General features: G+C 46.5%; 1 protein-coding gene across 2 annotated transcripts; it reads left to right on the top strand.

The window, feature by feature from the left end:
• The first annotated feature begins 3,082 nt into the window (after positions 1-3,082).
• Positions 3,083-15,794, top strand: LOC123428169 (putative chloride channel-like protein CLC-g). 2 transcript variants are annotated; one of them, XM_045112340.1, is made up of 9 exons: positions 3,083-3,187; positions 3,276-3,405; positions 11,207-11,367; positions 11,479-11,679; positions 11,785-11,962; positions 12,524-12,786; positions 13,398-13,667; positions 13,967-15,095; positions 15,442-15,794. In XM_045112340.1, the coding sequence occupies exons 2-9, from the start codon at positions 3,289-3,291 to the stop codon at positions 15,574-15,576; spliced, it is 2,454 nt and encodes an 817-aa protein (XP_044968275.1). In that variant the 5' UTR covers positions 3,083-3,187; positions 3,276-3,288; the 3' UTR covers positions 15,577-15,794. The 2 variants fall into 2 exon arrangements, with proteins under 2 accessions (XP_044968275.1, XP_044968276.1); XM_045112341.1 differs by lacking the exons at positions 3,083-3,187; positions 3,276-3,405 and having other exon boundaries at positions 11,011-11,367.
• The last annotated feature ends 225 nt before the right edge of the window (positions 15,795-16,019 follow it).

Raw genomic sequence — 16,019 nt, 5'->3', positions numbered from 1 at the left:
CCCCTCCCGATGGTCCCCGGCACCCCTCCCGGCACTCCCGGTACACTACCGATGAGCCCGAAACTTTTCCGGAAATGCACGAAAACCTTCCGGTAACCAAATGAGGTCATCCTATATATCAATCTTCGTTTCCGGACCATTCCGGAAACCCTCGTGACGTCCGTGATCTCATCCGGGACTCCGAACAACATTCGGTAACCAACCATATAACTCAAATACGCATAAAACAACGTCGAACCTTAAGTGTGCAGACCCTGCGGGTTCGAGAACTATGTAGACATGACCCGAGAGACTCCTCGGTCAATATCCAACAGCGGGACCTGGATGCCCATATTGGATCCTACATATTCTACGAAGATCTTATCGTTTGAACCTCAGTGCCAAGGATTCGTATAATCCCGTATGTCATTCCCTTTGTCCTTCGGTATGTTACTTGCCCGAGATTCGATCGTCAGTATCCGCATACCTATTTCAATCTCGTTTACCGGCAAGTCTCTTTACTCGTTCCGTAATACAAGATCCCGCAACTTACACTAAGTTACATTGCTTGCAAGGCTTGTGTGTGATGTTGTATTACCGAGTGGGCCCCGAGATACCTCTCCGTTCACACGGAGTGACAAATCCCAGTCTTGATCCATACTAACTCAACTAACACCTTCGGAGATACCTGTAGAGCATCTTTATAGTCACCCAGTTACGTTGCGATGTTTGATACACACAAAGCATTCCTCCGGTGTGAGTGAGTTATATGATCTCATGGTCATAGGAATAAATACTTGACACGCAGAAAACAGTAGCAACAAAATGACACGATCAACATGCTACGTCTATTAGTTTGGGTCTAGTCCATCACATGATTCTCCTAATGATGTGATCCCGTTATCAAGTGACAACACTTGCCTATGGCCAGGAAACCTTGACCATCTTTGATCAACGAGCTAGTCAACTAGAGGCTTACTAGGGACAGTGTTTTGTCTATGTATCCACACAAGTATTGTGTTTCCAATCAATACAATTATAGCATGGATAATAAACGATTATCGTGAACTAAGAAATATAATAATAACTAATTTATTATTGCCTCTAGGGCATATTTCCAACATGCACATGAACACTGGGTCAACTTTTTTGTCAGTATATGTCGTGTTTGTTAAAAAATATCATGCTCGTGATAGCATAATTTATCATACCTTGTGCCGGATTTACCATGCTAAAAACATAACTTAAGATTATTAGTATTCTGTTGATATACAACCTCTGTTTTTTCACACACAAAATACGACCGCCGTTTCAGAAAAAGGTGAGAATTTTTATTTTTTTTCTAAATGATAACGGTCATACGTGTGTCACGCGGAAACATGATCCACACGACTTCATAACCATTCATCTTGGCAAATCAACATATGACATCAGCAATTTTTTTTGTTTTTTGGACTTAAAAATGTTTTATCTCTTAAATAAAAATCCAATTAAAATTTTGTTTTTTTATCATATTGATATGTTTTGATCACTTTTTTTGGACCAAAAGTTGTCATGATGTTTACATTGAAGTTGTTATAGTGTTTACAATAAAGTTGCCATGACATGTTTCATCTAGTTTTTTCTTTTAGATTTAAAGCTATATATTTCAACTACTTTTCATAGCAAATTTAGTATTTTGACCATGGCAATTCTAGTATTTTGATCATGAAAAATATTTTTTGTATGAACTATGACAAATTTTAGTGCATGTATCATGACAAATTTAAGTAATTCACTATGGCCATTTTAGTTTATGATTCATGGCAAATTAGAGTCATTGACTATCAATGTTTAAAATAGCGGGCTATGGCAAATAGCGGCGAGCCTCTAAATCAGCTATAGCGGGCTATAGCAGCATATTTATACATGATACCATTTAGCGGCACCCTGCTGAAAAGGCTATAGCGAGGCTATAGCGGGCTATTTAAAACTATAATGACTATGCATTTTTAAAGTAATTGACGGTATATTTATTTTTTTTATTTATGAATCATGTCAAAATTATTTTATGAATCATGACAATTTTAGTAATTCATCATGGCAAGTTTAGTTTTTTAATTTCCTTTTTCATAACATGTCAAAATTTACTTTAAACGTATTCAAAAAAAATCGTCAAAACATGTCGATATGAGTTCTAGTTTCAAAGATCTCGTCGTTAAGGATTTAATGGTAAAAATGTTTTTTCAATTAGATTTTTTATTTAAGAGATAAAACATTTTAAAAACTGAAATGACGAAAATAATTACTGATTTCATCAGTTTCATTATTTGTGCATGCATGTCGTGTCATGGTCAATTTATAGTCATAGAACGTGTAGTCGGATGCTGCTTTCACTGGGATGGTTATCGGTGTCTTTTCTTTTTTTGAAAAACAAGGGTGAGAGTTATGTGTGATTTATTATGGATTCCGGGCTATTCTCGCTAGCGGCCTGCGCCTGTTGACACCCTCGCAGACGGGCTGCTACATATCCTCACGCCGCCGCTGATTGCTCCACCGCGGCCGCCAACCGCCGCTGCTTGATGCCCTCGCGCCGCTGCAGCTCCAGATGCCCTCACAGAAGGGCTGTCGGGTGTCCTCGCGCCGCCGCCGTTTGCTCCCACCGTCCCACGTCGCCGCCGACGATTGCCCGGGGCGAGCCGCGGTTGGCTGCGCTCGCGCCACGCGGCCAGCTTCCCTGGCGCCGCCGGGGCTGTCAATTCGAACGCTCCACGCTGCCGCCGGCTGCTTCCCGACATCTGCAGCACCCGCGTCGAACGTCGCCATCAGCAAAGCTCGTGGCATTCCCGAAAAAGAGAAGCTCCGAGGCCGGCACGACAGCGCGCGGTCGGCAGCCTCTCCATTTGCCGTTCGTGCCTTGGATTGGCCCCGCTGCGCTCGATCGGCCCAGAGAAGAGCGATGTCGCCGAGGCTGGCTCCGTGCCCCTGCCCTGATGCCCCGGTTGTTGCCATGCGTAAATTGCGTTACAGCTTCTCCGCTCCTTTCCCGTCAGCTGTCGAGAGTGTCACTGTCTGATGCAGTGCTCTGATGGATGCCCTTTCGTCCCATCCATTTAGTTGCTACGCCGGGGTACAAATCCGGCCGTGACGACGGGCAGCTGGTTTCAACTTTCAAGAACAGCATTCCGGCTCCTTGGCACGTACGTGTGTGTGTGTGTCCACCCCGGTGGTACGTATGCTCCTTTCCTTCTCCCTCCGTTCTTCTGATTTCCGAACTTGGCGGTGACAGGGCCTTTGTTTGCGTTTCTCCCATGCAGAGCACCTCCATCCATGTCGACTGCGGCAGGACCAGCCGGCGACCTACCTGCCGAGGTTGCCTTGCCCGCCGGTGTTCCTCCTGCTGTTCCAGCGACGGCCGACGAGCATATATGTGTCGACTTTCCTCGGGTAAGTGTCATTCGCCATGTTGCCGATCTTGTGATGTGTACATTGGTGAAAGAAGTCGATGTGTTTACCTCCCTTCGCGTTTTTAGCATGCTTGCTCGCTAGTTTTTTGTGTTTTTGGCTGTACGGGTTCTTTTTCTGTCCTTTTTCCCTTTGAGAAATTATGTACAGTACTTTTCTCTTTTCTTTGAGAAAAGGTGAAAGTGGATGGTTTCAAACTTTCAAACACCGCAACACATCTCTTAGGAAACGAAGTTTACGGGTCTGAATTTTATTTTTGTCGATTTGATGCGGCATTTTATAAGAGAGGGATTTTCCTCCGATTCCTGTTAATAGAAACCTTCGGCACTACAAAAGACATAACAAAATGAACCAGACAAGGCCTTGTTAGATTCCTTCTTTTTATGAAACCATAGCTATCAGCTAAAACAGGAAACGAATGAGCAATGAAGAAACCACGGCAGAATGCAAGCAAATACCCCGTAATCATCGCAACAACACCATAACAGTTGCAGATTGCTAACGGAAGCCTATGCCTTTGTTGCACATCCATTAGATTTGATCCAAGGTTTTGAGTCAATAAAGTTCTCTTTATTATACAAACTACGGAATTTAAGCTAGTTAGTCTGCGACACTAAGATTACAAACAAAATCTAGGACAACTTTGTACCGGAATGAACTCTGCTACTATTTCACAGGAAGAAGCACACGCAACATAAGCATGGGTTTTCAGTCTTTGACCACACCGTCGAGGCTCAAATTGTTAAGATCATAGTGTGACACCCGAGCCAACCTATTCGACCCAGATGTAGATCACCTTTCTCCAAAGTTGACTAGGAGTTCAAAAAGTACGAAACAAAAAGTATCACATTAGTTGGATCACCGGGACAAATATTTTGAAAGCTTGATATGTTGTGTCATCCACAAAGTCCATAAAATGGTAGCAGCAACACTCATAAGAAAATTCTACTCGAAGTGACAGTAAACCATTTCAGCTCTTTGTAGAATCATGTATTCAGTTATTTTTAGCTGGTGCGCCTAAGATTGCCGTGTAAGTTATGTTATAAGATGTCAGTAATGTTCCTAGACTGAAATTATATTCTGAATTGCTAACATTTAATTGTTAGAAACTATTTTACCTTAGATATGAGCGCAAGGGCGATTTACATATATCATAGAACGCAAAGTCTTACAATAAAAGTGTTGTAAAATTGACCTTCTTTCCCCACCCACCATATGAAAATGATATTTATTCATGAAAACCTCCATCATGCTAAACGACTCGAACGCTCACACTTTGTAATTTTAACATTTGAATCCACGTCTACCTGTCAAAAACCCCGCAAAACTAAAACCATAATAAATAAAAATAATGTAAAGATCCCCTTCAAACAATAACCGCGAGTTTAGGTTAGGATTGCATGATACAGCAGAACCACTCCAGTCTCTTGAGGAAAAGCTCACTTTTTTCCTCACGGGAGCACATCAACACTTTTTTTTTTGAAACATGGCGCTTTATTGATTAAATCACATCATTACAAAGTTCTTCCCGCAAACACTCCGGGACAACATCAAAGTAAAAATTACAGGAAGAAAGCATACTTCTACGAGCTAAAACATGCGCCATAACATTTGAACTTCGCCCAACATGCTTGAACGAACAGATATCGAACTCTGAAGCAAGGCGTTTGATATCGCCTACCACAGAGCCGACAAGAGATCTATCCATAGAAGAGGACCGTATCCTTTGAATCAGCATCAGGCAGTCCGATGCCATGGAAATGCACCTGAAACCATTATCTCTTGAGACCTCGAGAGCACGTCGAGCAGCCATCGCTTCGGCGAGTTCCGGAGCCACAATTCCTGCTATTCCTTCGTTGCAAGCCATCATGAAAGAGCCATGATGGTCACGCATCAGCGCACCCCATCCCATGCGGTTCTCGGCTTGAAAAACAGCAGCATCGACATGAAGACAAATGTGCCCGGCTGGTGGTGGCGTCCACACTGGAGGTGAAGAGGAAGCACACCTGTTGGCCTTTGGTTGCGGGAAACAATGCTGAACTATATTGTCCACATAAGCCTTGATCTTGCTAGCCACGCGAGACGGATGGAGGAGATCATGCCCATTCCTAGCATCATTTCTAGCCTCCCACACATGCCAGCAAGTAACCGCCAGGGTGGTCAATTGGATTTGCGACGATCTGTGCAAGAAATCAAAGATCCATTGTCGCATATCAGAGAAGGACCTCTTACCCAGCTTGACAGGAATATCTTCTTTCACGGCATCCCAAACTGAAGCGGTGAAGGGGCAGAAGAGAAACGTATGCTCCACAGTTTCAGTGCGTCCACAGAAAACACATCTATCATCAGCCGGTATCTTGCGATGCTTCAGTTGAGTACCGGTCGGGAGACAGTCGTGGGACATACGCCAAAGAACAACTTTCATTTTATTGGGGGAATTAATGGCCCAAAGAGATTTCCATGATCTCGTTTGATCACCCAAATCAGAGGCCTCACCATGACCCTTGGCAGCACGTTTGCAGAAGAAAGTCTCCATGCGTGCAAAGTTGTAGGCTGACCTGACCGTGTATACACCAAATTTGGCATGTGGCCACGAGGCAAAATCTGCAAAACCATGTCGGCTGATCGGGATATGCTGAATGACCTTAGACATATCCGCCGAGAAGAATTGCTGTAGTTTAACCATGTCCCAACCATCTGCCCTGTCGTTGAGCAGAAACCGGACAGTAGCCTTCTCTGGAAGCGCTGCACAGGTTTTGAACGTACCAGGTTGAAAGCCTGGAATCCAATTATCCTTGACAACATCAATCCGATCTCCATTACCAACACCCCATCGTAGCCCTTTGACCATAAGCTCTCTGCCGAACAGAATCGATCGCCAGGTGAATGAAGAAGAACGTGGTTTGACAGCTGACAAGAAGTCCGAGTCTGGGAAATAGCGACCCTTCAACACCCGAGCACACAGTGATGTTGGTTCGGTGAGAAGACGCCAGGCTTGTTTCCCTAACATAGCTTGATTGAAGATCACAAAGTCTTTGAAGCCCATACCACCTAAAGATTTGGGAGTGGACAGCCAATCTCAGGATCTCCAATGCAGTTTCCTTTTGCCATCCTCAAAACCCCACCAGTGGTTGGAAACACTTGATTTCATCTTTTTGCAAACACCAACAGGGACTTGGAAGCAACTCATTACATAATTTGGAATGGACTGTGTAACTGATTTGAGCATCGTCTCCTTGCCTGCTCTAGACATAGGCTTGTCATTCAAAACAGTCACACTCCTCCACACACGGTCCGACAGGAATTTGAACGATGACGAGATCGCTCGTGCAATTTCTGTGGGCATGCCCAGATACGAATCCTGAAGAATCTCGTTGTCAACTTGCAGCAGATTCTTAACCTTTTGTTTGACTGCATCATGGCACTGATTGCCAAAAAAGACAGAAGATTTTTGGAGATTAATCCTCTGTCCTGAGGCCTCACAGTACAAATCCAGAGCCTCTTTGAGAGTGTTCACACTCCTATCATCACTCCTCGCAAAGAAGATGCTGTCATCTGCAAACAGTAGGTGGGAAATAGGGGGACCTTGCCTTCCATTACGTAATCCTTGTAGCTCACCAAGCTCCTCCCTCTTTTGCAGTAAACTTGACAACCCTTCCGTACACAAGAGAAATAGGTATGGACTGATAGGGTCACCCTGACGAATACCTCGAGAGGGTACCACCGGAGAGGTTAACTCCCCATTCACGTTCACCGCGTACCTTGCTGTCGTGACACATCTCATCACAGACATGATCCAGCTAGTCGCGAAACCCAATTTTGTAAGGCAACCATGGAGATAAGCCCATTCAATCCGATCATATGCCTTCATCATATCAATCTTCAAGGCAAAAAAGGGCTTCGTGTTCCTCTGCTTACGAACAGTATGCAAACACTCATAAGCAATAAGCGCGCTATCCGTGATCAGCCGACCTGGAACAAAAGCACTTTGATACTCCGAGATAATGTCAGGAAGTAACACTTTCAGCCTGTTAGCAAGTACTTTGGAAGCCAATTTGTAAAGCACGTTGCACAGACTTATAGGTCTAAATTTCGACAGATGTTTAGCCCTTGATACCTTAGGAATGAGAACAATCACTGAGTCACAGAAGCCCTCCGGGATATCAGCACCCAACAAGAACCCACGAACAGCATCACATATTTCCTTCTGAATCAACCCCCAATGCGTTTGGTAGAATAACGCCGGGAAGCCATCTGGGCCTGGAGCCTTGGTGGGGCCCATTTGGAAAAGAGCTACCCTAATCTCCTCATCCGAGTAGGGAGCACACAGGTCATCATTCATTCTGTTATCGACCTTTTCTGGGATTGCCTCTAGGACCGGATCCATAGACATTGAAGGTTCCGAAGAAAACAATGTCTCATAGAACTTGTGTACCATCGATTTGATGCCCTCCTGTTCATCACATTTGGACCCATCATCTCGCACAAGAACACCAATACGGTTGGTCCTCTTCCGCGTCGAGGCACGAGAATGGAAGTACGCCGTATTCCGGTCGCCCTCTTTCAGCCAATCCACCCTTGAACGTTGTCGAGCCATAATCTCTTCACGCTCAAACAACTCACAAAGCTCTTGCTCCATCTCTCTCTCCTTGGCTAAACCTTCAGCACACAAAGGGGAATCACGCAGCAATTTCAGCTTCCGTTCGAGACCTTGGATCTTACGCCGTACCGATCCAAAGGTAGCTTTACTCCATTTCTGGAGGGAACCCGCAGTTTGAACTAGCGAGGCCCAAGTTGACTGAAGAGGATTTGGCCCAACAGTCCGATTCTTCCAGGCCTCCTCTACTGTTGCCGTGTAATCATCCGCCCGTCTCCACATCGCCTCATACCTAAAGGCCTGTTGGACCGGAGCTCTGGGCTGGTCATGGCTTCCAGTATCAAAGTTCAGTAATATAGCGTAGTGGTCTGATGTTGTCGTAATTATATTTTCGACATGGCACTCATCAAACCGAGACGCAAATTCGTTGTTGGCTACAGCTCGGTCTAGCCTGACACGGACATTACTCTGTGCGTCCTGCCGGTTACACCACGTGAACCTCGGTCCCGAAAAACCCATGTCCACCAAACTGCATTCCTCCAAACAGTTTCTGAATTGTTCAATCTGGGCATCAGATCTGTCTCGCCCACCATAATGCTCATCACGACATAGGACCTCGTTGAAGTCACCACAGCACAGCCAAGGGCCTTTCCACTCTCGACTAAGCCGGCGTAACAGATCCCAGAAGATGTACCGGAGCTCTCGCCTTGGCTCACCATAAACAAAGGTAGCCCGCCATTCTGTTGAATCTTCCATCTTCACCACCACGTCAATACAATGTGAGTTGAAGCCTTTCAAAGAGACAACATAGGGCTGCTTCCAGAAAAGCGCAAGGCCACCACTGCGACCTACGCAACTGACGGCAAAGGAACCAGAATAGCCAAGAGACCACATAAAGTTCTTTGCCTTGTTATCCCACATCTTCGTCTCAGACAAGAAGAGGAGGGCAGGTCTGAATTTCTTCACCAAATAGCGAAGTTCTCCCACTGTCGCGTCAGACCCCAATCCGCGACAGTTCCATGCTAGGATACTCATTGCGTCTGGCGGGACTGCGTTGCAGTCGCCGCCTGATCCGCCGATCGTGTAGGGGCAGTTCTTAGCTTCTTGTTAGAATCTGAACTCTGAACATCATCTTCAACACTGTCCTCGTGAGCATTATGACTACTCACGATAACAAGGGCCCGAGAGCCCGCCTGCTGGTTCTGCTCGATAGCCAACACCTGAGAGGACTGGTGTTTGGTGGCCTTGGTGGCCTTGCGCTTCTGCCCAGATGTCGCCTTGTCAGTTTTCATTGTGGGAAAGAGCTCCCCAACAGCTGAGCCTCTCCCCCGGCCACGAGCTGAACGCCCACGGCCTCTTCCACGTCCTCCTTTCACGGGAGATGACACCTCCTGATCTTCACCAGTAGCCGGGCCACCTTTAGTACCACGACCTCGTCCACGTCCAGATGCCGCAGACGAACCAGCCGTAGAACCCTTGGAGCCCTGGCCAGAAGCACCACCAGTAGACGAAGCATTGTTCCCAGAGCGTGCACCGCCCGATCTCTTCTCATCTGGAACAGACAGCTTCTTCGCTGAGTAGGGCAGCTCATCATTCTCGTCCCTCTCTGCAGGTGTAGCACAGACCAGGGTAGAGTGTCCAATAAAGCCGCATGAATGGCAGTAGATAGGGAGGCGCTCGTACTGCACCGCATAGCTCTCAGTAGACTGCAGCTTGCTAGAGAACACGGTGACACATCGCAGTAAGGGCTCATCAACCTTGACTTCAACCCTCAGCCTCATATAACCACCCCAACAACGCCCTAGGGCATCTGATTCAACCTTCGTGACTAAGCCAATTGGGCTAGCAAGAGCCGTACCACGCTGCGAATTCATCAGTCTATTCGGCAGTGCGAGGATTCTAGCCCAGATGGCAAGCCGATCAAACACAACCATCTGTGGCTGCACATCAGTCTCATATTTCTTCATAAGAACAGCATGTCTCCCTACTGCCCAAGGCGATCCCTCCATCACCCGATCGCGATCTGCCTTTGTGCTAAATTCTGCAATAAACAGATTATCACCCGCTGGATTGATGACAAGTCCTTTCGGATTGCCCCACGCCGGCCTCATGGCCGCCGAGATGGTCTGGATGTGCAGCTTGTTCGGGGCCAAGACCTTGCCCACAAAAGCTTTCTCCGGATCCACCAGATTCAGATCAGCCGTATCATCGATTACCACAGCTGTAGCTTCCACAGCAGTTAGACGCAGGCGCGCCATCAAACTCTCGACCTGCTCCCCGGATTTGGGCGACGTGATTCTGTCGCCCGTGCCCGCACCTTCTGCCGCCTTCCCCTTCTCCGACTGTAGGCAGGAAAGAGGATTCCCGCCGCTGCCAATACCAGGGGAGGCAGACACCGTCGCCTTCACCGCCTCCGTCTCCGATCGTCCCGCCATCGCCGCCTCAGATCAGGTCTCCCCCTCGTTGAACCAAGGGTGGGTAGCACTGCTAGAGCGCCCCGTAATCACCCCGAACGCAACAAGGCGGAGAGAAATCAACCGGGACGAGCGACAGTGATGAAAGCCAGGAGAAGAAAGGCGAGAAAGATTGGAGAAAAGCGATCTAGATCGCAATCTCAGGGAAGTTCTGCTCCTGGGAGTCGCACGTCGCGAGAGCTTCGCGGAACCCTAGGTAACCGAACACAGTACAATTGGAGCACATCAACACTTGAGACAAAGACTCACGCTAGAAAATTGTACAGTCCTCCGGAAAGGAATCACCCCATGAACCATGCACAACTCCCGTAATAAAAAAAAAAAAGAATAACAGTAGTATACAAATACTTGTGTACAGTGGAGTACATCCCAACCGTTTCCCAACCCAACTTCCCGAACGTGCAAGCGTGCCCAACCGCCGTCACGTCCACGCGGGGCCCAGCGTCCCTCGGCCCCACCCGGCAGCGTCCCGGCGGTCAATAGGAGTCTCGCTGTCCCGGGGAATCTGTGTCGTCGGCACTTGTGCTCGCCGAGCACCACTCCCTCTGTTCCTCGTGCGTCGCGTGTGTGTGTCGCGGCGGCGGTGGAGCGGAGCGGATCGGCGATGGCTCCGAGGGAGCAGACTGCCGGCGGGGCCGGGGCCGGCGGGTCTGATCCGGAGGCCGACATCGAGGCCCCTCTCATCTCCTACAGCTCCTCCTCCTTCTTCCAGGACGAGGCGGGGGCGGACGCGGGCGAGGACGGCTCCGGCGACGACGAGCAGCGCCGGGACCGGCGGCGGTCCCTCCTCGGCGGCCAGCTGCAGTCCAACGCCACCTCCCAGGTCGCCCTCGTCGGCACCGACTTCTGCCCCATCGAGAGCCTCGACTACGAGTAAGCGCTCGCCCCCCTCCCCCGCAATCTCTCCGGCGATTCAGCCGTCTTGGGCTCTTGGTTCCAGTCGGCGTCAGCTGTTTGGCTCTGACGGTGCGGGGCTGCTTGCAGGCTGATCGAGAACGACGTGTTCAAGCAGGACTGGCGGGCGCAGGGGCGGGGCCACATCCTGCGCTACTTGGCGCTCAAGTGGGCGCTCTGCTTCCTCGTCGGCGCCCTCACCGCCGCCGCCGCCTTCGTCGCCAACCTCGGCGTCGAGAACGTCGCCGGCGCCAAGTTCGTCGTCACCTCCAACCGCATGTTCGCGCGCAGGTAATAACCGGCAGCGTCCACTGTCTCATCTCTGCTGGACTCAACTGAACTGACTGCGATTTAGTAGGCGTGAACATCGACTTGACTGAGAATTGATCCCGTCAGGTTCGAATCGGCGTTCCTGGTCTTCCTATTTTCGAACCTCCTGCTCACCATGTTCGCCACGGTGCTGACGGTGTACGTGGCGCCCGCCGCGGCCGGCTCCGGCATCCCGGAGGTGAAGGCCTACTTGAACGGCGTCGATGCACCCAACGTTTTCTGCTTCAAGACTCTGGTGGTCAAGGTAGAGTAGTGAATTCCCTTTCGCTTTCGTCCCTGTTGTTTCATGGCATGAATTGTTGGTATGATGATGTGCCCTTGCGTTCATGATGGCTGGCACTTGGCACTCACTACTAGCTCACACTTGGCTTAACTTAAAGCAATGGGCTGCTTGATTGGTTTCTTGGCCTCTCATTTGGGGTTAGTACAGTAGCAGACATACTTCTAATCTACTTGTCAGACATTGTAGTGGGATCTGCAGTAGTTCTGTTTGTTTATGATTATTATGCTTTGTTCAACACATGATTTACACAAGTGGGAGTGTTGGGCTTGATCAGATCTGTATGGGGTAGGAAATTATGTCTAACAGAAACATGTTATGGTATTTTCTTAACCCATAGAACAGTTCGTATCCATAAAAGATGTAGAGAAGAAATGTGTTGTCGTAATGCCATTTATGGTCACCATCACTATACCCCATTTCCGGCCATACGCTTTCGCCTAATCTTTTTGTGCAGACCAAATTGCCTCTGGTTGTTCCCCTTTTATTATATGCCTGAATTTCGTATCTTTGGTTTCTGAACAGGTTGTGGGATGCATTGCTGCAGTATCATCATCACTGCATGTGGGCAAAGCTGGTCCTCTGGTACACACGGGTGCATGCATTGCATCAATACTTGGGCAAGGTGGTTCGCGTAAATATCGCATGACATGTAAATGGCTAAGGCACTTCAAGAATGATAGGGATCGCAGGGACCTTGTCACTTGTGGTGCTGGTGCTGGTATTGCTGGTGCTTTCAGGGCTCCAGTCGCCGGAGTTCTTTTTGCTCTAGAAACAGTGTCTTCACGGTAAAAACTTCTCCATGATTATAAATATTGGTACTTGCCTCAATTAGTTGTCTTATTTCATTATTTATTTGTGAAGAGAACAGCATATCCCCACCATCTGAGAAATGCAGGAATTTGTTTTGCCTATTCTATAGGTTCTATGCTTAAGGTGACACACTCGTGCTCCCATATATGCCTCAAGTTTGCGGCTTGCTGGCTTTGAAGCTTAATTGGTTGTTAGTGAAGAGAAGATTGCTCCACCTAGTGGCAAAACTTTAAACTCGCCACCTTATATAAGATATTATGTAATCCCATAAAAACGAAGATTTTTACCATGTGCCACCTTATATCAAAATGATTTTATCTTTTTTTCTGACATTTTCTCCTTAACTTGGGATTATCTGATTTTCGTATTGTGACTATCTAAATTTTAAATCACCGCTCTACCTATTTGACCATTCTTGACAGAAATTGACATTGGTGTGTTGAAGGGTAGGGTGCAATATATATGTCCTTTATGCATATCCTTTTAAATGAAAATATTTATTCCAAGGGCTTCTGCAACACAACACCTGTTTTTTTTTTGCATCGAATAAAATACTTACGGACCATCCTTTTTGTTGTCTTTGCAGGTGGAGGAGTGCCCTACTCTGGCGAGCTTTCTTCACAACAGCAGTGGTTGCCGTTGTGCTTAGGGCATTAATAGACATCTGTAAAAGAGGTCGGTGTGGCTTGTTTGGGAAAGGCGGTCTTATAATGTTCGATGTGACTTCGGGTTATGTCAACTATCATGTGATTGATTTACCTCCAGTAATCACTCTAGCTGTTTTTGGAGGAGTACTGGGGAGCCTGTACAACTTCTTCCTCGACAAGGTTCTTCGTCTCTACAATATTATCAACGAGTATGTACTGATATTCGCTTAATGTTACTGGGCTTCACTTCCGTAATTTTCAACTGCAGGCTTTCTATTTGGTAAAGTTTTAGTGTCCGGAATACATCACTTCCCTGAAATATTATCTCTTATCAATGTTGAGAATCAGTTAATTAAAAGTTCCAAACTGACAATAACAATGCCAACGCACACCTACTGCTATTTTTTGTAGATACTTAATTGCAGTTGTCAGTTAGACTTGTTTTTCAATTCGATGTGAAAACATTTTCCCCAGATTAACTTCATTTCCGATCTCTTCAATTTATCAGGAAAGGTCGAACCTACAGACTGCTCCTGGCCGCAACAGTCTCCATCTGTACTTCATGTTGCCTCTTTGGCTTGCCATGGCTTGCAGCTTGCAAACCTTGCCCGGCTGACTCAAGAGAAGCTTGTCCGTCAATAGGGAGATCTGGAAATTTCAAGAAGTTCCAGTGTCCAATGCATAACTACAATGACTTGGCCAGCCTGTTCTTTAACACCAACGATGACACCATAAGAAACCTCTACAGTAATGGCACTGACCATGAGTTCCATATCACGTCGATCCTTGTGTTCTTTATTGCGTCATATTTCCTGGGCATTTTCAGCTATGGCCTCGCCTTACCATCTGGCCTTTTTGTACCAGTTATTTTGACTGGTGCAGCTTACGGTCGTCTGGTTGGCATGTTGATTGGGTCGCAATCAACTTTGGATCATGGTCTTTTTGCTGTTCTTGGTTCTGCTGCCCTTCTAGGTGGATCAATGAGAATGACAGTCTCAGTTTGTGTTGTCATCCTAGAACTGACAAATAATCTGCTGATGCTTCCTCTGGTTATGCTGGTCCTTATCATATCAAAGACAGTGGCAGATGCTTTTAATGCAAATGTCTATGATCTGCTTGTTAAATTGAAGGGTTTTCCTTTTCTTGAAGGCCATGCTGAACCGTACATGCGACAACTGTCAGTTACTGATGTTGTAACTGGCCCTCTGCAGACATTCAGTGGCATAGAGAAGGTTGGCCGTATTGTGGATATCTTGAAGGCAACCGGTCATAATGGCTTCCCCGTCGTTGACGAGCCACCATTTTCAGACACTCCTCTGCTATATGGCCTAGTTCTTCGGTCGCACCTGCTTGTTCTATTGAGGAAGAAAGAGTTCCTCAATAGTTGCACATCTTCAGCATCAGATGCTTCAAAGCATTTCTCACCTGATGATTTTGCTAAACGTGGTTCAGGAAAGCATGACAGAATTGAGGACATTGAATTGACTGCAGAAGAACTGGAAATGTTTGTAGACTTGCATCCTTTCACAAACACATCCCCTTACACTGTGGTTGAGACTATGTCCTTGGCTAAAGCTCTTATACTCTTTCGTGAAGTTGGATTAAGACACCTTTTGGTTCTTCCAAAAACTTCCAAGGTGAGCGACTCTGTTTACATCAGAATTATCTCAAAATTTAAGATTTTTCAAGGATTACTTCTTAAATCTGCTTTGTAATTCATTCTTATTCCATTCTCATGCTCATATGTTGCAACCGTCATGTGTTTTGCTGGCAAGTTGTCTATAATCATGACTATTGATTAGTACTGAGAGTAACCATGATGATTAATCATACAGGTCAAGAAAGCATATACGAATCCCTTTGCTACTAGTATAATTATCTTTTATACTGCATGCATGAGAACTCGATACTCGAAACTGTATATATTTTGTTCAAATGGTTACCAGCGACTGATTTTGGACCGTTTACTGTCTGTGAATGCAGAGGGCGCCTGTTGTTGGCATATTAACACGGCATGACTTCATGCCTGAGCACGTATTGGGTCTCCATCCGTACCTGTTCAAGAGCAGATGGAAGAAGGTGCGATTTGGCAAGACAGCCTTTTCCAACTTCTTTTGACAGTTGCCATAGTAGTAACTAATGATTCAGAGAATTAACTAAGCGACCATCGACACATTGTATGGGAACCATCGGGTTGTAGTTTACCAACCATATACGGATAAGCTAGTTGTATGATAGCGGCAATAGCATTTTCTGCTATCACAAATCACATGACAATGTATGTTGCTCCTGAGAGATGTTCTGAAATATACACAGAAGGTTTCCATTGCAACCTACAATGAGATCCTTTCGAAGAAGCCTGTTTCTGCTGATTCCTCGTGGATGCGATACTAAAAAAAACCCCGCACATTGTGATCACTAGAATTGTCCATTTTCTTTTATTTTGCGGGAGACTAGACGTGTACATGATTTGTATGGCAATGAGCAGTATATATAGAAAATGTTAGTAGTAGTGAATTAGTTTTTCCTTTACAGGAACATCATGCATTCGATTAAGGCAT

This window comes from Hordeum vulgare, chromosome 2H (genome assembly GCF_904849725.1).
Source record: "Hordeum vulgare subsp. vulgare chromosome 2H, MorexV3_pseudomolecules_assembly, whole genome shotgun sequence".
Taxonomy (NCBI): Eukaryota; Viridiplantae; Streptophyta; class Magnoliopsida; order Poales; family Poaceae; genus Hordeum; species Hordeum vulgare.
The sequence above is the reverse complement of the archived record's forward strand: the minus strand, read 5'-3'. Positions and strand labels throughout refer to the sequence as shown.